At 42.7% G+C, this 21996-nt stretch overlaps 2 protein-coding genes across 4 annotated transcripts in view; one reads left to right on the plus strand and one right to left on the minus strand.

Moving 5' to 3' along the window:
• Positions 1-3982: 3982 nt before the first annotated feature.
• Positions 3983-6624, minus strand: map1lc3c (microtubule-associated protein 1 light chain 3 gamma). The gene is made up of 4 exons (XM_076091954.1): positions 6564-6624; positions 6426-6481; positions 6232-6338; positions 3983-4571 (listed from the first exon to the last, which is right to left on the minus strand). The coding sequence occupies exons 1-4, from the start codon at positions 6622-6624 to the stop codon at positions 4409-4411; spliced, it is 387 nt and encodes a 128-aa protein (XP_075948069.1). The 3' UTR covers positions 3983-4408.
• Positions 6625-7965: 1341 nt separating this feature from the next.
• LOC142949848 (striatin-like) overlaps positions 7966-21996 on the plus strand; it is a 36058-nt gene continuing 22027 nt past the window's right edge. For 2 of the 3 annotated variants that reach the window (XM_076091691.1, XM_076091693.1), the window contains exon 1: positions 7966-8349. In XM_076091691.1, the coding sequence (XP_075947806.1) occupies positions 8125-8349 (225 nt within the window). In that variant the 5' untranslated portion in view covers positions 7966-8124. The remainder of the gene's footprint in view (positions 8350-21996) is intronic. The other variant, XM_076091692.1, reaches the window with a different exon arrangement.

The raw sequence follows: 21996 nt of genomic DNA on the forward strand, positions 1-21996 counted from the left end.
TGGATTCAGACAGGCGTAATGAGTCTGTGTGAAGCTGGGACCATTACAGCTGCACAACAACAGGCTTCATTAACTGCAGCGATTGGCTTTTCCAGAGGCCCGCGGTCACCGGCTGATTGCTGCGGGACATTAAGCAGAACCTCCGACTCCATCACACCGAGTCTCTCTCTGAGACAAAACACCGCTTTCACTTGAACTAACCCTCTGACGCGGGTCGGTCAGTTCATCCGCTCTGCCGCGCGCGTTTCTCCTTTATTATTGACGCTGCTGATAAAATAACACAAGACCACTAAAAACCAATTCGCTTTTTATTGTGCTTCGGGGTCTTTTTAAAGAATGCATAAAGCGGGAGATCTGCACAGAAAGGAGTTTAGATAACAAAAGAAAGGTAATCGAGCTTCACTGCTGCTGAGTAAAAGCTCATTTCAAGGTTCTGTCTTCTGTCTGCATGAAAAACTGTAAAAGCACCACACAAGTGACACGCAAAGATCACAAAATGTGCCAATGATTTAAGCAACGTAACATTTGGCAAACAATGTTGTCCAAAGCAACTTAACATTAAATGTATTCGACCTCGACGGGAACAAGAAAAGATGTCATCGTCCCTCCCAAACAAACGAATAGTTTGTGTGCTCAGAGCTGCAGAACAAGTGCTTAAAGTAGCACTTCTGTGGTTATTTTAACCCAAACAACTAAGTAGTTCTGTTGCCTGAAGCTAACTGATTAGTTTCTGTGAAGACGGAAGGCCGTATGCATGCATTGACATGTGTTGCTGACTTTCGCAAAGATATTATACGACCCGATGAATGAGGATACGTTGAACAATACCCATGTTAGTTGTTTATGTTCATTTTGGGGGAGTGGCTTCAGAGGGAGGCCTGAAGGGACTTTCTCGCTAAATTGAGCGACTTTTGAAGCTATTGCTGCTAGTTACTTTCATTGGAAAAGAGTTGACAACACTGAGCTGGGTTTTTCAGTTGGATACTTCTAAAAATCTAGTTTACTCTTGTTCGTTTCTCTAATGATGCTGACCCCGGCTTAAAAGTAATGATCTCAAAGATTGTCACTTAAAGGTACAGCGTGTAACATTTAGGGGGATCTGTTGAAAGACATGGAATTAATAAGTGTGTTTAATCACCAGAAAATGAGAATCGTTGTATACCTCACCGCCGCCGCAAAATCCTACACACTAGACCTTTAATTAAATGTCTGTGAAGTCCACAGACTGTATATAAGAAGTGGGCGTAGTCATCGTGACGTCACCCGTCGGTTTGTGGACTGCCTTTATGAAGCCTCGAGTTCGATGATTTCGCCGTCGGCATCTTGGATTACGGTCGTCGCCATGTTGTATTTTTTGCAACCGATGAACAGAAGTTACCATATTTGGAATGTGGAGGAGAGACGTAGAGACGTCGTCTACGTCTCCGGTAGCACCAGCAACCTGTCGATCACAAGGTAGCCCCGCCCTAAAGCATACTCCTCTTTATGGTCTATTTGACTCTAAATGGACCATCATTTACTAAATGAACATCATGCTGTATTGAAGAAGACTTGAAACTAGAGATTGAGACCATGAACTCATGTTTACAATGTTTACTGAGGGAATAAATCAAGAGAGAAGTAGAGTCATTTTCTCATAGACTTCTATACAATCAGAGGAGTCGCCCCCTGCTGGTCACTAGAGAGAATGATACACTTCTGCATCGGCTTCTCTCAGCAGAACCAGAGGTTATCGCCTGGTTAAGTCGCTATCTATCGAGGAGGACTAAGGAGAACAAAATGGAGATCATAGAGATTGTAACTGTAAGGTTTGACCGATACTTGGATACACCAAATAATTAAAATCTCAAACCTTCACAGTGTGTATATATCAGTGGTGTGAAGGGAATTAAATTTCCTCCTATGAGTTAAGACAGTTTGGCTGATGAAACCTTATTGATAACGTATGTAACTGACTGTCACACTAACGTGCACGCTGATGTTTAGGTATAGTAATGTAAAGATATGATTTCTATCTGAGGCTGATGGGAACGTCATTAGTTCTGCAGGTATTTGGTCACAAACCAAAGTATTGGACACATTAAAATGTTGACCCAGTTTGTTCACTTTTATTGTTTTGGACGATGTGTTTGACTAACAGCTCACAGAACTACACCTTCACCTGTAAAAGCACTTTAAACTGCAGATGTGTACGAAATGTAATATACTTTATATATACAGTAGATATATGTATATATCTATATATAGATATATACATATATAGAGACAGTTATTTCGTGCCTAACTATTGGTTGTTTCTTACAAATGTTAAAATCTGAACCGATTAGAAATCATTTAAGAGGATTCAGTCTGAATTGCTCTCTATAAACTGTGATGGCAGACTGATGAGTCTGTGTTTCCTCCTCGGTTAAGCAGCTGGTGGAGATTCAGTGGACGTAATCAGTTTTGTTAATTCAATTACAATTAATGGACCATAAACTAACAAGTGAGATCCAGGGAAAAAAAGCCACTCTCGTCAACTCCTCTAATGACGTCTGTAATGAAATCTAGTAAAGAAGGAAGTAACGACTTCATCACGGCACGAACAGATGAAGAAGAGAGCGCCTCCGTGTGGACGTTGTGTTACTTTAAAATCAAATAAAAAGATCTGTTGTTGCATTTTTTAATGTCTGGTTTTATAATTAGAAACATTTTTGTGTTCACCAGAAAACAATCTTCCCCCGAAACATGTTCACCAAAATAAAGATAATGGAGATAATGGAGAGAGAGAGATTTGATGTTTATCATCTTATCCTCTGAGTGAGAGCTGATGCAGCTCAGATAAACCTCGTAATCAATCATGTTCTCCAACAGACCATAATAGTCTGTGTATTTCATCTCAGAGATCTGAATGGAGGCTCAACTGAAGGAGAGTCAGTAGATCGCTGCTGCCATCTAGTGCAGAGACAGAATACAAGAATCACTTCATGGGAAGATTGAATTCATTCATTTCCTGTTCGCTTCAGTGAAAAACGTGAAAAAGAAACTAAATCAGCTGTCATCCAAAAAACTCCTGTCACATGTATTGTAACCACTTAGTTTGTGTAAACTTTAAAGTGATGCTGCTTTCTTTCCGGCAGAAAGTCTTGAGGGGAAACTTCCTCCTTGTGCACAGTATCACCACTTCACTCATTGTCCCACAATGCACTGCAATCCTTCCTCCATTAGTACAACTAAACTAACCATTCCAACTTTTTTTCCTCATCAAATACAGTAAGTAAGAGAAGGTGTGTGAACTCATTCTAACCCTTTGATTTAACAATTATTAAGGTCACAAGTTCTTTGTGGCTTGTCTGATTAGAATTATACCTTCATTATTTAATCATTTTTTGACAAAAGGTCATCTTTTCAATACAGCTGTTAGGAACACATACATGAAAAAAAAAGTATATCAACTAAACTAGGTTTGCTGAAAACAGCTAAAAGAACTTTAAAGATAAGACACTTCAGGCAAAAACATTTTTTCATGCGCTGGTACATTTTTATCTTTTTGCTTCCGTAACATCTTTCAGACCAATGGAAAAACATTCAAAACATATTTAGGTGTTTATTTTACTACTTTGCACCTGTAGATTTCTCCATAATTCAAATGTTAGATGCCACCTCATTTTAGAAAACTTGTAATGCAAAAAATGATTGTCTTAAAGTAATCAAATGGTAGTGTCATGGTAATGTCTAGTTAGTCTTGTACCCTATTCACCTGTAGTTCTAATTTTAGAACACCTTCAAAGGTAGTTCTCTGAATTAGTTTTTTCCTCCGACTCATAAATCTCCGCTTCAGTATCAGACATCCACCTAACTTCCTAGTTTCATTCCCATCTTTCTGCAGGTTTTATTCATATATTGCAGTGTGATTTATACAACATTTTATCTCTAAAAACATGGTGAAAATGTGTCTTTTTATGGTTGTTGACTGTTTAATTTATGGAGAGATGCAAAGAGATCTTCAAATTGGCCTCTTTAGAAACCCTCGACTCTTCAATATCAACATGAAACAAGAATTTTGAAGCAGTTCCTTATTCAAGGTTGAGTTCTGGTCTGGGAACGTCTGCAAATGAGCTCATACTTGATAAGACAATGCACCATTTTCATAGATAAACTGAATTCCAGAAAATGTGCAATGCCTTGATGGACGTAATCAACTGGAGAAGTTGGGGCCTTGACCATTTCTTTAAAAGAAGAAATAAATCAGACTGCACCAATTCACTATTCATATGATTTATTGGATTCATATACTTTAATTAAAATCCATCTTTCACAATGAACATGTCAACAAATATTACAATACATATATACACAATATTTTTATATTTACAGCAGATATGGAGGCCTGCAGCATTTGAATACTTGATAAAATCTAAGAGCGGCATCAGTGTCCGAACATCTCCTGCGAGGCGTAGGTCATGTAGAGGAAGCCGTCCTCGTCCTGGTGGTCTTTGTACACCTGCGCCATGGTGAGAGACATGCTGGCCAGCCCGCTGTTGTTGATGAGCAGGTAGAAGGCCTGAGACGGCAGCAGAGCCATCCTGTTCCTGAGGGACAGAAGACAAAGAGCGGACGTCCTGCAGACGGTTAGCGGCGTCGCATACCTGCAGCTCCCACGTGGGACGCTGACTCGGCACTAAAATGTGGATTCACTATTGTTTATCATCCATCTCCTGCGGCCGCAGACGTCGGCTGTGACCAAATTCCATTCTTAATTCTGAGCATTTGTTGCGTTCACATTTGGAGAAGTGACAAACACCTACACAGGAACGTTGGTATGCAGACTTTCAAAAAAAAATAAATAAATAAAGTGGGCCCGCACTGTCCCACAATGCATTGCACAAAGACATGAGGCACTGCTCTACAACTTTAAAAACTCCAGGAACACATCAATAACAAACGAGTGCAAAACCTAGTAGAAGCCAGAAAAAGACACGTAAAGTACAAACGGCGCACTATTAGCATGCCGTATTGATTTAGGACACGGACTCGTGTGACGCTCGATGAAAACACTCACATCTGTTACTTATGCGATGGCACTACGATTACAGTTCAGCCGTATTACTCGATTGCTATAATCGAACCACGAGCTATAACTGATTCTGGAACAGCCATCTGACTCGTGTCAGTAGACTCTTTTTCTTACTGAAGCAGAGGAAAGTAAATCCTGCTGCGTAATCATGACTAGGACAAAATGAGGAAGCAACACAACTGAAGAGATTCAAAGACTCTGAAAGAGGCTGAAGACTATTTATAATCCCCAACAGTCATCCGTCCGGATCATATTCACTATGGAAGAGAATCAAATAAACTAATTAAAAACAAGAATCTGAATCCGATCCTCCAAACTGAAGCAGGTTAAGGTCTCTGTAGACAGCGGTTCTTTGAATGATCACTTCATGCAAAAAAAATGCATGATGTCAACCCATGAAGGCTTCAGTTACCAAGCGTGTTAAAGTATTCTGCATCTCACTGGCTGTTTTACTGGTTTAAAAGATTTTAGGACTCAAAGTGACAGTTTGTGTGAAGACAAACGGGGACCGACTCCGTTTCTGCTGCGTAATCATGACCAACAAGAAGCTTCTCAGGAACTGGAGACTTTCATGGTGAAGTTTTTATATTAGAAAATGGACCAGTCCCTGCAGAACTCCCCAACAGACCTTTTAGTAAATTTTTTTTTCGTGCAGTAAAAGTTGTGAGAATTAGCAGCCTTGATTTTTTACAGCAAATAAAAACTTCTCTTGAAAAATAATTTGTTTAAGACTTTACCCCCTAAAGTAGCTTTAAAGATAGAAAATACATTTTCCAGACAATACATTCTGGAGCTGACACAATAAAATGGCCAAATTTAATAGATACATTTTTAGCCATTTCTCCAAAAAAATAAAAAATTTAAAAGGGTTCAGAGTACAGCTCCTAAATTGTGCAGATTTCTGTTGTTTTTTTTTGGTGTTTTGATAATAAACTAAATATCTTTTGAGTTTCGGAGCGTTTGGTTGAACAATGTTTTTAGGAAATCATTTTCAGGCATTTCTTTCCACCACTCCACTGAAATATATATAAACTTAATGTTTTTTATCTCAGCTCAGCTCCAGCAAATAGTCAGACTCCCAATAATCTCGATCCTTTAACACATTTAAAGTGTGCCATAAGTGATCTCTTATAATAATCGTTTAGACTTGTAAACACACGAGAGGTGAACTTTACCTGATGATGGTGACAAACTGAGTCATGGTGAGTTCATGGGGCACCAGAAACTTGGTTTTATCCAGCGGAGGAAGATACTTCTCCCTCTCGTACCGTTCAATTATAACCTGCGAGCATCATCCGTTAGTGAAACTGTTGAGGACACTTCAAAATGAGAATTGAACCGTTAATTATGAGTTTCACCGTAAACCTACCGGGATTTTGTTGGGGAACTTCGACCTGATCCCCGCCACTTCTTGTTTCCTTATAGCTGCACAGGAAGAAAAAAAGAACACATCAGATTTGTTTTTTTACGTTTCCAATCACATTACTCTCGTGTTTGAGGCATTTACCGAAGCTCTTCCTCTGTTTGAACGGTTTGTTCTGCACCTGGGTTTTGTCAAACGGAGGCATGCTATGCGTGTTTGAACCCTTGTGTTGTGAGTGTGTGAGTGCGCGTGTGTGACGGAGGAAGCGGCGGCAGAGAGCGACAGAGCTGGTTGAACTTGTGGTGTGAATGAGCAGGAGTTAAATAGAGAGGAGAGGCGGCTGTGGCGCGTCAGCTGATTAGCACATGGCCGCAGGAGGAATCATCCGCGAGGTTTAATCGAGTTTAGAGACACACACACACCCACACACATAGAGGGTGGCCGCCGGGCTGAGCACCACTCACCACTGCCCCATACGCCATAGTGGAAGAAGTGACCTATTCGTATTATTACCACACTGTGAAAAGACTCTGCATTGAAAATATTTACTTAGTCTACAAGTAAAAGCATGTAGGTCTAAATATAGACCCCCTTTTACCAAACATGACAGAATAAACATCTTTTTATTTCCTTTTTGCAATGTGTCTTATTGTAGCATACAATGAACCATTAAAAGAAGGAAGTGAATAAAAATATCTTTGAAAACAAGAATAATACAAATAAAATAAAAGAAGCAAGGGTCAGTACTGATACGTTATAATGTTGCATTGGTGGCAATTCTATTGAATTGAATTAATTTTTTGTTCATGTAAACTCTGAAGATCTAACTAAGCTAATCAATAAATAAATGCTGATACAATTACATTTGTAATGAGTTATATAAACTTGAATTTGCTTCACACAAACCGTAGTAACGTTAGTTTGGAGACGCACCTCGCACTCTTCTCCAATTGGATCATTTTCGTGCCATTTATCCGATCAGCCAATCATATGACAATATGTACGGTAGTGGGCGGGGCTAAGCGGAGTTGATGTCACCGCTCAGGTGTGTCAAGTGATTTCCAGTTAGCCACCGGGATACCGGTAATGAAAGGATTGTGCCTTCAAAGTAAATGTTTGCCAACACGGTCGAAGGCTTAACTAGAGATAAATGTGTGCATGTAAATGTTTGACATGGCTTATCATAAAATATACATATTTAATACTGAAATCATGATGTCATTATGAATGAATGATTCATTGTAAAATGGCAATACAATTAATAAATCATTAAAACAAGTTCGAGACCTGCTTAATTTCAAGTGTGCTGTGAGATTTGTTTTTTGTCTGTTTTTGGAATTTGGCAGTCAAGTTGTGTGTGTGTGTGTGTGTGTGTGTGTGTGTGACATTTTAGAATAAATTAGACATGGCACACATAATTATTCTTTCTACATTGGCACGTGTTGGTATATATTATTTTATTTGTTGCACGTGTACATTAACATCGGTTTTATTTTGAAATTCCAAACCGGAAGTCTCGTGTTTGTGTTGATTCCGGTAGCTTCACGGCCCTCTCATCATCTGACAGCTGGTTCAGACAGGAGTTGTGGTGGCCAGCAGAGTAGAGGACTGTTGATGGATCAGGTTTCCTTCAGGAGGACATTATACCGAAGCGGTTGAGTGTTCCGGGACCGAACCAGAAGAACCACACTGCCCCGGTCCGGCCATGGACGAGCAGGCGGGCCCCGGTGTCTTCTTCAATAACAACAACAACAACTCGGGCTTGCCGGGCGGTGGGAATATCAAAGCTCCGCAGACTGGCGACGTCGAGTGCGCAGAGGCAGCCAGGGCTCAGTACAACATCCCGGGGATTTTACACTTTCTCCAGCACGAGTGGGCCCGCTACGAGGTGGACCAGTCGCACTGGGAGGTCGAGCGGGCCGAGCTGCAGGTAAAGCGACCCTCATGTCTCTCAGGTGTATCCATTGTTGTGTGTGCTAAGCTAAGCGTGGTCTCCGCAACGATCAGAAAATCGCACCAAACCGCATTGACAAATTAGGGAATTTATTGTTTCATCGCAAATCGGCGAATACAATTCCAAGGTAAAGTACCAAACACGACTTAGTTTGAGTGGAAACGATCCACGATTCGATTCGGCGTTAGTGTTATTAAGTAAGCAGCTCGCTGTATGTATAATAATTACACTTTTATGGGTGCCTCGCTACTTGCCTCGTCCTTTAGCGGTGCGCGTTGGTCTGCACAAGGAGTGACGCACATTCCTCCTGACGTGTAAAGTTTTGTTGATATGCAGGCTGCTTCACAGAGCATTGTGATGCCGAATTAAAGCGCAGACCCATATACACCCAGTACACGCGCTGAATACTGTGAGCGATGTTTGGTTGCCGATGTCGAGCAAGACCAGCTATAATTGCTTTTTATTTAAATGGCTGTTCTCCGTCAATGTTGTCTTCACCGAGGCTGTATCTGCGCTGAGATTTCAGACTTCCCCCATTGGTGTCGAGTGTGAGTTTATACTTGATACATCTGAGCAAAGCTACGTTGTTTTATTCGCTTAAATGCTCGATTACCTACAGCGCAGATAAAACAACAACCTGTGTCTGCAGCTGGTTGCACGTTGTATTTCCATGAAGTGCGCGATGAGGTTCAGTCACGAACCAAGTGTATTTGTGGAGCCAGCCATAGAGATTGTGTATGAGGTCTAGATGTATTCTGGTTCAGGCCTGCAGGATATTTATAATGTAATATATATATATATATAGCTGAAGAATTAGCACATCCAGGAGGAAAATGTTTATACAAAATCAGATTCATTCTTGGAAAGAGGGTTGTGATATTGATGATATTCAACATGTGTGCAGACATTATGTGAATATCTTCATGGTCCTTTGCTGGACAACAAGAGCGTGCGCTAAGACGCCACTAATAGAGTTAAATCGTGCACTGGCATACAAAATAAACAAACTGGGACCAGGAAGTGTTTGAAACCCTTTTGGTGTCAGCAGTAGTTTGGGCACTGATCTATAAAAAAAATCATGCTTTTTTTTTCTTGCTAAACCTTTTTGTGTGTCATTATACACACGAGCCAGATGTGTCAAACCAGCAGCTTTTAATTCAATTGAAGCGCGAGCTGCTCTACAAGAGTTTAGCAAAAACAAAGAAGTATAGAAACGGCAAATCCAAATCTGGCATGGGGACGTTACTTTACTTATTCTGTGATCTGATAGTTCATGTAAATCAAAATGCAGCCAATCTCAGACAGTGTTTATAATTTATAAACCGGCTGTGGGCAACAGAGACTCTGTCTCACTCATAGACCGTATATATAAGAAGTGGGCGTAGTCATCGTGACGTCACCCGTTGGTTTGTGGACCGTTGTTTTGAAGCCTCGAGTTTGGGGATTTCGCCGTCGCCATCTTGGATTACGGCCGTCGCCATGTTGGTTTTTTTGCAGCCAATGAACAGAAGTCACCATATTTGGAATGCGGAGGAGTGACGTAGAGACGCCGTATACGTCTCTGGTAGCAGCAGCAACCTGTCAATCACAGTAAGCCCCGCCCTAAATCATCCCCTGCTTTATGGTCTATTTGACTCTAAATGGACCATAATTTACTAAATGAACATCATGCTGTGTTGAAGAAGACTTGAAACTAGAGATTGAGACCATAAACTCATGTTTACAATGTTTACTGAGGTAACAAATCAAGAGAGAAGTAGAGTCATTTCTCATAGACTTCTATACAATCAGAGGAGTCGCCCCCTGGTGGTCAGTAGAGAGATTGCAGGTTTAAGACACTTCAGCGTTGGTTTCACTCGGTAGAACTGGAGGTTGCCGTCTGGTTCCACTCATATTTAAGTGCTGTGACTCACCAGGCATTTACTGCAAAATCTGACATTCCTCAAAACTGACTTTGTTCAGACTCCACTGGACCCGTCTGGCGTTGACGCATTCAGTGCAATGAGCCTGCAGGTTATCACAGAGTGCGTAGGAGTGTTTGTCTTTTCTGCACTGAAGACCAAACTGTTGCTCCGCTGCTCAGTGCGCTCTTCTAAAACGAGCGCTCCCTCTGTTATATTACATATGTAAGAATCATCAGCCGACCTGCGGTGCGATAACATCCATAAGGGGAGTCACTTCCTGTGATGGTGAGCTATTGAGAGGTGGCTCTGTGTGGCGTTTGTGCACCGTTAACCGGTACTACAACCTCCCGGCCAATCACACCGCAGTGTCCTCTGTGTCTCCTGGCTGTTTGAGGGCTTTTGTACTGAAAGGAAAATGGAGTTTTGCTTCACAGAGCAGAGACTTGTGCCAAAACCTCCGCTCTGCAGCATCGTTTGATTTTTAATTTTCCTTCCCATTGAGCCGATCAGAGCTGCGATGGAGCCGGAGCTGTAAAAAAACAATTTCAGCTGTAAATCCCGAATGTTGACTGAATGTGCTGCTGCAGACGGACTGCGTGTCGTCATCAAGTGTCTGAAGCTGAGACCGAGAGAGAGTGCCGCTTCCTCTGAGGTCATCCTCTGCAGGAGGAGGAGGAGGAAGAGGAAGAGGAAACCGGCGAAGCTGGCACACAAGATGGGAACGATTACTCAGAGTTTATAATCCAAAAAACCCTGCAGAAAAGGTTGAGCGTGAAGGAAGTTTGCTGAGGAGACTCTGTGGTTTAATCATCACGACTTGATCAGACAGTGTGAGACCTTTAACATTCGTCACCTCTCACCTGTTGATCCTGTTGTTCCTGTAATTTAAATCATAGTTGACATCATTTCAACCAATCCGGAATTTTTAAAGCTGATTTCGACATTGAAAAGTAAGTACATTAGCAAACAACTTGTACATTTTACAGTTAAAAAAAGACCTAGAAATGTATTATAGGCCAATATAATAATATAATACCAATATGACCGTGATAAGATGAACCTGTATTAATCCTCAGTAGGTGTTGCAGTAGCACAATGTGCACAGATGAAAAGAAAAAAGCAAATCATTAATTTAAGAATACAACAAAAATAGAAACTATGAAGTACTGCAATGTCAGCAAAGTGTAATATGATACCAACAAAAAATATATAATATGATTAAGTACTTATCTGTATTGGTATAGAAGTATAATGTAGTATATCTATATATTTGATACATCATATCGATTAACACGAGGAGCTTTTGTCTGATGCAACAGTGGAACAGAGAGCGTCGGTGTAATCACTTCATACGTGATTTGACTTACGTTGGCCATATTGTGAAATACATTGCCGTCTGAATCTTATTCATAATGGAATATTAATTTAATATGATCTCGTTTTGTCCAAACAAATCTATTGGTCTTTTTTTTTTTCCAGAAAGAAATCAGAGTAAAGATGTTGTCATGTGTCAGGACAGAGGACACAAATAAAAAGCAGTTTTTGGCCCTGGGGGGGGGGGGGCTGGGCTGCTGGGACGTGACACTGAGGTGAAGTCATGCGTGAGCTTTGAGAGCGAGTTACGCGCAGGATGTTTGGACGCTCGGCTTCCTTCCTCTCCGGCCTCCGCTATAAATACACCGCCGAGAGGAGGACGGCCGGCCATCACACAGACGCACCAACCAGAGGAAGGATGGAGCGATGGAGCATTATGGCGTCTGACATCAGCGTGCTGGGCTCACCCGACGGATGCAAAAAGTCTCTCCACAAAAGGGGTTCCATGTTACAGGATTAAGTTTTCAATGAAAACCGATATTTCTGTTCAGCAGGACGTGTAACAGGACTGTCGTACTGGTGAAATGTACATTAGAGAGCCATTAGAGCTCGGGTTAAATCCTCCTCACCTGCCCTTTAATATCGACCCTCAGTTATGTGTTTATACTCCTCAATGAGTTGGATCAGTGTCAAAACTGACTATAATGCTTCACAATAAGTGCATTTTGAAGGTTGAAGGCCGTTGTGGGCCTCAACTGTGAGAAGCTGAGACTTTTGTGTGTTCCAAAGTTGTTTTTTTTCTGGAAACGTTTTGAGTAAAGTTTCTGAGCCGCTTGTAGCTCGACAAAGAAAAAAGCGGCGGGCCGGCGTCGCATCTCGTTAACGACGTCACATTATATTATTACTTTTGGTTTGTGATGAATCAAGATGTGGCCGGGGGAAGCGTGTAATGAGTGCGTTGAACATCGGTGCAGCCATAATTCTGGTGATGCAAAGTTATCCAGCCGACGAGCCTCCAAAAGGTCGTTGTGTCGAGGCGTTCTCAAATCTTTAACTTATGTAAAAGTACTTGTACCACAGGGTGAAAATACTCCGTTACAAGTAAAAGTCCTGCATTCAAAACCCTAATTGAACAAAAGTATTATTCCCATTTCAGGTTCATATTATTACATGGCATTGGCCAATTTCAATTACTTTTTATACTAACAGGTGGCTTAATCCATAAAACATGCATCATAATCTATTACTTATCATTTACATTTTGCATTTATATATATTTACTCTGCAAAGGATTCGATTAATTGTGCATCCCTATTGCTCCCTGAGCGGCTCAGACCACGAGCTTGCACATGTGTACACAGCGCACCATCGGAGGGGAAGTGTTATTGGGGGCATGTGCACCATCACTGCTGGAGCGATGAGTAATTCTCCCGCTCTTATCTTTTCCGCTGCCTTGTTTCTGCAGCCCGTTTCCTTCGCTAATTAAATGATATTTCCCCACGCAGAAAGACAGATGTGCTCTTTGTTTGTGTGCGGAGGAACGTATGGGTACGTGTGCAGACAGTGTGACACAAGGTTCACGTCCCCCCACCCCCCCCCCCCTTGCAGCCACGCACGTGTTTTATCCAGGAGGCACAATGCATCATAACGCCATCCAAGCTGCACTTGATTTCAGCTCGAGCTTCAGTAGTGTTTGTATGGATGGTTTGTTTATTCTGCAAACAGGAAGGAGGAAATCATTGTGTGTTGTAACTTCCATAGCGGTCCAGAGTGAGTCGGTTAAGTGATGCGAGTTTCTCATGAATGGTTTATAGGAGAGCTATTTATTATGTGGAATGAAAAAAAAAAAAAAAGGACTTCAATTTGAGACGTTGGTTGTTACGTTTGGGACAGTTTAAAGTAGAATTACGGACCGTTGCGGTACGCTGAGGAAAGCAGTTTATTTAGAGCCCTGTGGTTAACCGAAGCCTTCACTTTGTCCAGTTGTGGGACTGAAGCCAAAGTGTCTCCACACCAACCGCTCGCTACCTTGTTTGAACTCTTTGTGTTTGTGTTGTTGAGCCAATAAATGAGTGAATCTCTCCCGTGTAATTGGCTGTGTTTACATGCACGCTAACATTCCACTATTGTTCCTATTATGTCAACAGACTATTAAGAATATTGTCTTTTTTCGGAGTAAGGGCAAAAAAAAAAACCTGAATATTTGTTGCATTTAAACGTAGTCGTTGACTACGTTTAAATGCGTGTTCAGCTAATTCAACCAACCCTGGCCGGCCTACTTCAGCTGAGCTGACTCCTCTGTACTGGCTTTAGCTGCTTTGGTGAGCAGACTCGATTCTGGATTCACAACTGTGTTCGAAATGGTACCGAACCCCAGTCTCACTCTTCTGACGGCGCAGAAACCTCCCGGTCCCGAGCGTCGCTATTCTCGCTCAGCGCTGCACCGCTGCAGTGCTTTATATCTAAATAATGCAGCTTTTGTAGTTACACGCATGAGGAGGAAGGAAAAGTGTCTTATGTAACCGCTGAACCTGCCGATCCTCTGCCTTCAGCCCCGACGAGCCGTGACAACAGGACGGCCTCCTTCTCTTTGTGCAACAACACAAACGGGACCTCGTTCCTCCTCGAGCTGCCGTATAAGGAATGGCATGCACACCTGCTTGTTTTTCAGACGGGGAATGCCACCCCTTGCCACGCCTCAGTGCTGTAACCAGGCTTTGTTTTACCAGGCCTTCAGCCAAGAGTCGCCATGACATGAGCGCACTCTCCCCTCAGCCCGACGTGAACTGGGAGTGAACGCAGCCGGCACCGCTGCTCACGGCACAGTGAGAGTAGCACCACAACCCCAGGCCAGTGCTGGGGTTTAGAAGGAGAAGATAACAGAATTAAAGCAGGTCAGGGAATTCATTTATTTACCTAGAAGCCTTTTTAGTTAAGTAGAAACTGCTGTTCCTGGGGTTTCCATACGACGACACGTCATCACAATGAAAAATGAAATATGTTTTCAAAAGACTTCTATGTCTTTCTTGCTTTTTCACCTTTCTACAAACGTCACAATATTTAATCCATTAACCTTCTTTGGTGGCTTTATTTAGGTTTTCATAGCGTTTTAGCCGCTCACTGTAAAGTGTCTCTGTAGCTGTGAATCACTTCCTGACTGCGTTGCCGGCGGGTTCGTCTGGAAGCTCGTGGATCCGACTTGGCGTTCAGAGCGAGTTAGTCAGATACATTTCAAGGCAGCGCCGTGACCAGACTCTCCAGACCGCTGTGAAGCTCTGATGACTCTGACTCGGTCAGACCGGTGACCTGATTCCAGTTTGACCTCATCTGAGCAGATCAAACCCACTGCTGATCCACCGCAGGTCAAAGAGAGAGAGAGGAAGTGTGTTTCTGACCTGAGGGCTGCACACGTCCGGATCCTTCATACTGCGAGTTATTACCGCTGTCTACACTCCTTAAACCGGGACGTTGTTCTGTAAGACGTTAACGTCGGTAACGTCACGTTTCTCTCTGTGAGGAAACGCTGAGCCGGGGAAAAAAACCCAGCCGACAGAAGAACATTTTTGGCTTTGGTGACCTTTGACCTCCCAGTGTTGACAGCTCCGAGTTGGAGGCAAAAGTGGAGGGAGGCTGAGAATAACCAGGAAGTGTTGATAGCTCGCACACACACATACACACATGGCGTTTACGTCAAGCGTAGGTGGTATCTGGGGTGAGTGCTGAAACTTGAACACACAAACACACACAGTGAATTCCTCTGGTCTGATAGATGCAGTGTGTGTGTGTGTGTGTGTGTGTGTGTGTGTTAGATGCAGTGTGTGTGTGTGTTTGTGTTTTTAACTGACTCCATTATATCCGGTGAGCAGGAATTCCAGCCAGCCTGCTTCAGACTCTGAAGTGAAATTAGATCCACTCAGCGGGTGTGCTGATCACAAGAGATAATGATGGTGGTAATCTTGGATAATAACTGTCTTTTGTACACACTGGCAGGTTTCAAGGAGAAGAAGTTAAACCCAGATTTCCTCTCTGGGAGCCTCTGAGTTTGAAGCTGCTCTTCTCTGTTTTAAGTGATTGTAGTTGTTCTGCGTCTGGACTGTTGGCCGGGTAAGATATTCGACGCTGAATGTCTCGTATCCAGGAAAACAAACGTCAATAAGGGAAAAGAAAGGTGTGCTGTGGTTTAAAGGAAATACACTTCTTCTTATTTAAACAATGTCGGAAACTGAGAGTCGAAGAATAGAAAATGTCAGATGGCTTTCTATCAGAACTCACAAGTCCCATGCACCGATGAGCCCAAATAATGCTTGAATACGCACTCGTTTTTCAGCAGCTAATGCGAGCGCGATACTCTCATTGTGAAGCCTCGTGTGTCGCCTGTTTTCAGAACAAGCGCTGACTGAACAGAACATAAACATCCACGCTACTGCAGCATATAGGAACATTAATAAATAAACTTCATGATACTCCTCAAATCTCCTGAAGAGACATAATCCAGCAGATTTGGCAGCGAGTTGCTCTCACAGGCTTCACTACATTTCCGACATACTTTGCATACTTTTGTTGCTACTTTCTCTGAGAGGAAGCCGTCGTACCTGCTGCTTCGATTGTCATACATGGTTTCATCTGTACTCCGCGGATTAAATATATGTACAGTTTTATTTTCTTACAGTCTCAAGTTATTCGAGACAAGCCTGAAATCTGAGGGAGCCTGTCCAAACCAAGTCTCGGGTTATTCGGGACTAGTTGAATCAAATCTGAGAGGGCAAGTACAAGTCAAGCGTCAAGTTATTTGAGAGTCCATGTCAATTCACAAATTATTCGAGAAAATTTAAATTCAAGTCTCAAGTATTTTTTGTCCAACTATAATCCAAGTCTAAAGCTCTTGTTTGTGGGCATTTACATTTTACATTTTACAGAGATAGCGGCAAGTGACCTGTCAATCACAGTAAGCCCCGCCCTAAAGCATACTCCTCTTTACGGTCTATTTGACTCTAAATGGACCATAATGTACTAAATGAACATCATGCTGTATTGAAGAAGACTTGAAACTAGAGATTGAGACCATGAACTCATGTTTACTATGTTTACTGAGGTAATAAATCAAGAGAGAAGTAGAGTCATTTTCTCATAGACTTCTATACAACCAGAGGAGTCGCCCCCTGCTGGTCATTAGAGAGAATGCACGTTTTTAGACACTTCCTCATCGGCTTCACTCGGCAGAACCAGAGGTTGCTGCCTGGTCTGATCACCATCACTGGTTTGGACCAATGTGGTGTTTAGATAATGGTTCTGCTTGTTAGCTTGCTGAGTATCTGCACAGCTAGTCCTCTCCAGCTCAAACTTTTGTTGAGCGATATCTCTCTGCAATGGATTTCTTTAATGGATTATCCTGGCACCACATGAATCTTTGTATCCTAAATCTGGCTCATAAGCCAGAACACAATATACGGCTGTTGTAGTTATTATCTTGCCCTGAAAAAGGATTCCTCCAGCATGGCGGCGTTCCCCTCGTAGCTCTTGGAGAACTCTCTGCAGACGTTCTGCGATGAGACAGACTTGATGGTTGGCGAGGACTTCCTTTGTTCTGCTCCTTCCTCCTCCCCCTTATCTTCCTCGTCCTCCTCAGCTCTGCTCTTGAAGGCTTTATGTTCTAATTAAAGTCTTGTCGGCTTCAGAGGAGGACGCGTGTTGCTCCCCGAGGGGAAGCAGTGAGTGGGCTAGGGACTTCGTCACGCCGCTATTCCTGTTCATCCCAAAGCCTTCCCTTCCCCCCCTTCGTCTTGCCCAATCGCTGCCTCTCGCTTGATCCCTGTCCCTCTGGGCACCATATCAAAAGGCCTTCTCCCATCATCCTCTGTCTGGTTTACACCTCCCCTCCTTCCATCCGTCTCTTCACCTCCGTTGTGAAACCAAAGCCGTGGAGTTTGGCGTCGCGACGGTGCCGGCGGCGTGGGAAGCTCGGCTGCGCCAAGACTCCTTCTTTGCAAAATAGAAACGAAGAGAAAGGAAGATTGAGGGAAATGCGAGCTTGTTACTGTAACGAGCTGAGGGCTGATCATACTGAGGATCTTTGTTTTCGTCCTCCTTCCAGACTCGGTTATCCCCGACGACGATCCCGATGTTTCCCTCACAGCTACTTGCTGCACCACAGAGATAAAGAACGAACAAATAATGCCATTAATCAATCAGACAGTCGGTGCATCCAAACATGCTAAGTTACTAATTTACTTATTTATTTTTGCCTCACACAATTCAATGAGGGCCAGACAAAGGCCACGCCGAATCATTTCTACTGTTGTGTAAACACCTGAACCAGGTTATCTCACTCACGCTATCGTCGTAACACGACTCGGCATAACTCGCCCACGACAGATTAGAGCTCACTCACCCACCAGACGAAGGCCGTTGCAAAAAATGTAAAGTATCCTCGAGCTGTGTTGACTGGTTGGTTGAGTGGAGGATGTGAGTGCTGCTGGGAGGCGAGGACAGAACGGGACATAAATGGTGAAAATAAAGATCTCACTGGTGAAAGGCTGAAGTTGCACTCAATGAAATGATGCTTAAATATCAATATGGGACCATTTTTAGGTGGATGTCATGAGAAAAATAGGTTTCATGAAATCTTAAGTAAAGAGGCATTTTTACAACCTTGTCACCTTCAAGTGCCTTCATCATTTCAAGTGTTGATTGTAAAGAGAAACGTTATTTCTTATAAGGAAATAGACCAAAACACATTTTACTTATAAATAGACACGTGTGTCCTTATATTTGATCAGAGCAGGGCGTTTCACGGTGCATGAATGAAGCTCGTCGGTGCTCTCTGGTGGACAAACTGTCATAAAGACCTCAAACACACGCACACACACACACACACACACACACACACACACCTAGTTAAACCGAATGCTGGCTCGAACATCGGTCCTTCATGAAGGTTTTGTGGTTTTAGAGAGGTGTTGACTCAACTGTGTGGTGTTTGGAGGCTGCAGTGTTTTGTGCTGTTCTTTTGGCTTCTAAATGTTTTGTTTGTCGCTGCATTTGTTGAACTTTCATTTCATATCTTCAACTCTCAACAGAGGTGAGAAGAAAAGCGAGGTGGCTCACTCCTGAGCTACTTCCATCATCTTTTAAAAACAACAACAATGTGATTTATTCTTTTTGATCAGGCAAGTGAGTCGATAGATTTACTCGCCCAAGCGATCCTTGTTGTTGAGCCCTGAGTCATGTGATGGATGAATATTAGTGATCAGTTTGAGATGCTTTGTGACTATACTGATCACTTTTGGTTCAACTTCTACTGAGCACTGGCAGCTCCTACCCAACCTAACCCTAGATTAGTGGAACCCTACCATGGATGTGAAAGCTTTTCCCTGAGAGTGAAGAACGGCACAGCCCCCCCCCCCCCCCTCTATCTCAGCAGCTTATCCTCCCTTCACCCTCTCATCTCTTCATCTCCTCCTCTCCAGCTCCCTGGAAGAATAATCCTCTCACTGCTCCAGATTTAAGCAGCGGGAACCCCCCCCCCCCCCCCCCCCCCACAGGACTCTTCTAAAAATTGCTGCAACATTAATACGGCGTCAGCGAGGGGTCATAGTCGTCAGGCGTGTTATGTGGTTTTTCCGAGGCGGAGCGTTGTGGTTGTGGAAAGCGGTTAAATGGAGTTCCAGAGTCTGGGATGACTGTATTATGCAGAGGGAAGAGACACAGTTTGACCTTTTCCTTCGATATACAGACGATACTTGTAAAGAAACAAAGATTTATTAGCTTTCACCAGTGCTTTTACACGTTTTAGCCCATTTACTGCAACTCATCGCTGCTTATCAATTTCCAAAATGTCAATCTTTACATTGATTTTATTCTTTCCAGGCAGCTGTTTGAGTCCATTAATTTCTATGAAAGTCAACTTGCAGAGAATCTAGTGTGTATGAGCAATTCCAAGTCCAGAAGTTATTTGAGGATGGATGGATGGATGACGGAGGCTGAGCACTACTTTCATTGGTGATGAAGACGAAGGTTGAATGTAACTAAAATGAGTACTTAATAAGTCCCACTGAAACGAAGGTTAAAGCGTCATCAGCTGCACAGCGAGTATCCGCCGGTGGAATGGAATATTTGAGTTGCGTTCAGTCACGAAAGATTTTAATCAAATCCTTCGCATTTGATTGGACTGTTGAAAAGTGGGCGGGCTTAGAATTTACCACGATTCGGAGCTACATGGATGTATAATGAGAACCGGAGGCGGCGCGATCATTCCCATGAACTCAGTGGCGCGTGACGCACTAAAGTTCGACTACCCAGTTTACAACTATCCGCAGCGATTGGCCCATGAGTCACGTTTCCTTTAACCCCGCCTCCCAGCCTTACAAAAATACAAAGCAATTATTTTTTTTAATTATGTATTGTATTTTGCATTTTTAATTTCATCTCTAATTTAAGTAACAGTTTGATTGCTTTTCTTTTTCTTGTGACGGAGTGTTTACACACTTTTAGTTAAGTAAAAAACCTGGTTACTTCCTCCACCACTACCCTTGGACTTTCATCCGAACCTCTTAAGATCTGAAAGCACATCAGCCCAGCTGTCAGCAGCAACACTTCTAACACCACTAAAATCCTTTCTGCATTTCTCTCACTAAAACGTTAGAGAGACCGCCACGTTAGTTAGTGTTGATTTGTCGTGTGCGCTCAAGCTTTCTGTCCTCCCACGCTGCCTGTCCAGCAGGACGGAGGTGTTGCTCCTTTCTTACACTTTCTCTCAGATGGGGAGATGTCGACTGCAGCAGCAAAACCCTCCACAGCAGCTCCTCGGGGGAACGCACAGAAGTGCATATTGATTTTAAATGCAGAAATGAACTCTGGAAAGTGGTATCCATAAGAACAGACATCGGTATAAAGGAGACGTCGAAGAACACGGGCGTCCCGCTCACTCTTTAAGTTATGCTTGCAGACGAATCGATTGGTCTACCTCGCTGTCAATCAACACATCAATAGCTCTTATCTTTACCGTTTTATGACTTTGATATTATGATAAAAAAAACAATGAATACTTCAAATATGCAATACAAGCACACAACATACTAACAGTGATATAAATACACTGTTACTGTTAACCAGCTCACAAGTAGTGTTGAATGACTATTTGACATTATCCTTTTCATGTTAAATTGAGTTATATCATCAAGTGTCCACAGCTTCACTGAAATACCAACCAGTACAAAGTGTAACTGGACATCCTGGGGAAACTTCACTGGGAACCAGTTCCATCATGTCGTCTCGGAAGTAGATTTATTTTTCTCAAACTCCTTATTAGAAGCTTCCTGTTTATTAATAAACCTTCTCTCTGTGCAGCTTTTATGAACCAAAGCGGCACATTTTGCATTTCTGTGATCTGAAGTGGAGCACCGACTGGTTCTGAAAAGGCTGATGGGAATTTTTAACAAGTGGGTTACCCAGTTAGCCCTGCATTCAGAGTGAAGGCACCTCCGAGGGGCTGCCCTCCCTGACCGATAGTTCCTCCTCTCCCTGAGTTTAAATACGTATTTCTGTTCTGAGCCACTGAAACAAAAAACTCTGATCAATTCATTAGTTGTTCCAAACTCTGTCTGGTTCTTACGGGCACACAGGAAGTGGTTGATTAGTTCTGGTTTGTTTTGAATAAATAGAAGGAGAAATGGGTGTTTGGAGTTAAGGATAATCAAGCAGGTAACACGAGGCTCCCTCTGGTTTCTGATGGGATTTAAAGTCTTTATTTTTATATCCTGTGATTTAGATGTGCGGAGAACATGAGGGTGATTAGTTTACAGCAGAATGTGCTTTCCAACCTGTTTCACAGATTCACTGCATCAGATGAGTTTCAGCCTAACTGGACTGGAAACCAGAGTGAAAAACAACATGATTAAATCAGAGAAGAGAAGTTCGAGGTCATCAAAGCGCTTTAATAGAAAACCGGTTTAAAGCCTCGTGATTGCAGCGTCGTCACAGCGTGACCTGACCTCTGCTATCGATTAGTTTCCCTGCCTCCACGTTCAGCTCTGTGAAGCCTTTTACTGGCTGCTGAGAAAACATGACATTCAGATGTTTCAGTAAAATCTATAATTATGAGAAAAAGACTCTCCCGGCGCGCTGCAGATGTCCTCCTACACAGAAGCTCCTTAAACATCACCCTTCCCCTCCGACTTCACCGTCATCACAGGACGATGTAGTCACCGCAAGAGTACGAGAGCTAGACTGACTTAAACTCAATGAACCAGGATTAAATTAAACTTAAATGCCAACATTTCTGTCCATTTAACTTTCTGAACAGTGCGACTTCCTCTACTCACTGATGAACTGTTTGCCTCCGTTTTTCCATACTTGATGCAACATGCTGCTCTGATTTATTGTACAATTTGTAGAAAGATCAGTCTTT

The sequence above is a fragment of the Anarhichas minor genome, unplaced genomic scaffold (genome assembly GCF_050575085.1).
Source record: "Anarhichas minor isolate MPS153535 unplaced genomic scaffold, ASM5057508v1 ptg000014l, whole genome shotgun sequence".
Classification (NCBI taxonomy): Eukaryota; Metazoa; Chordata; class Actinopteri; order Perciformes; family Anarhichadidae; genus Anarhichas; species Anarhichas minor.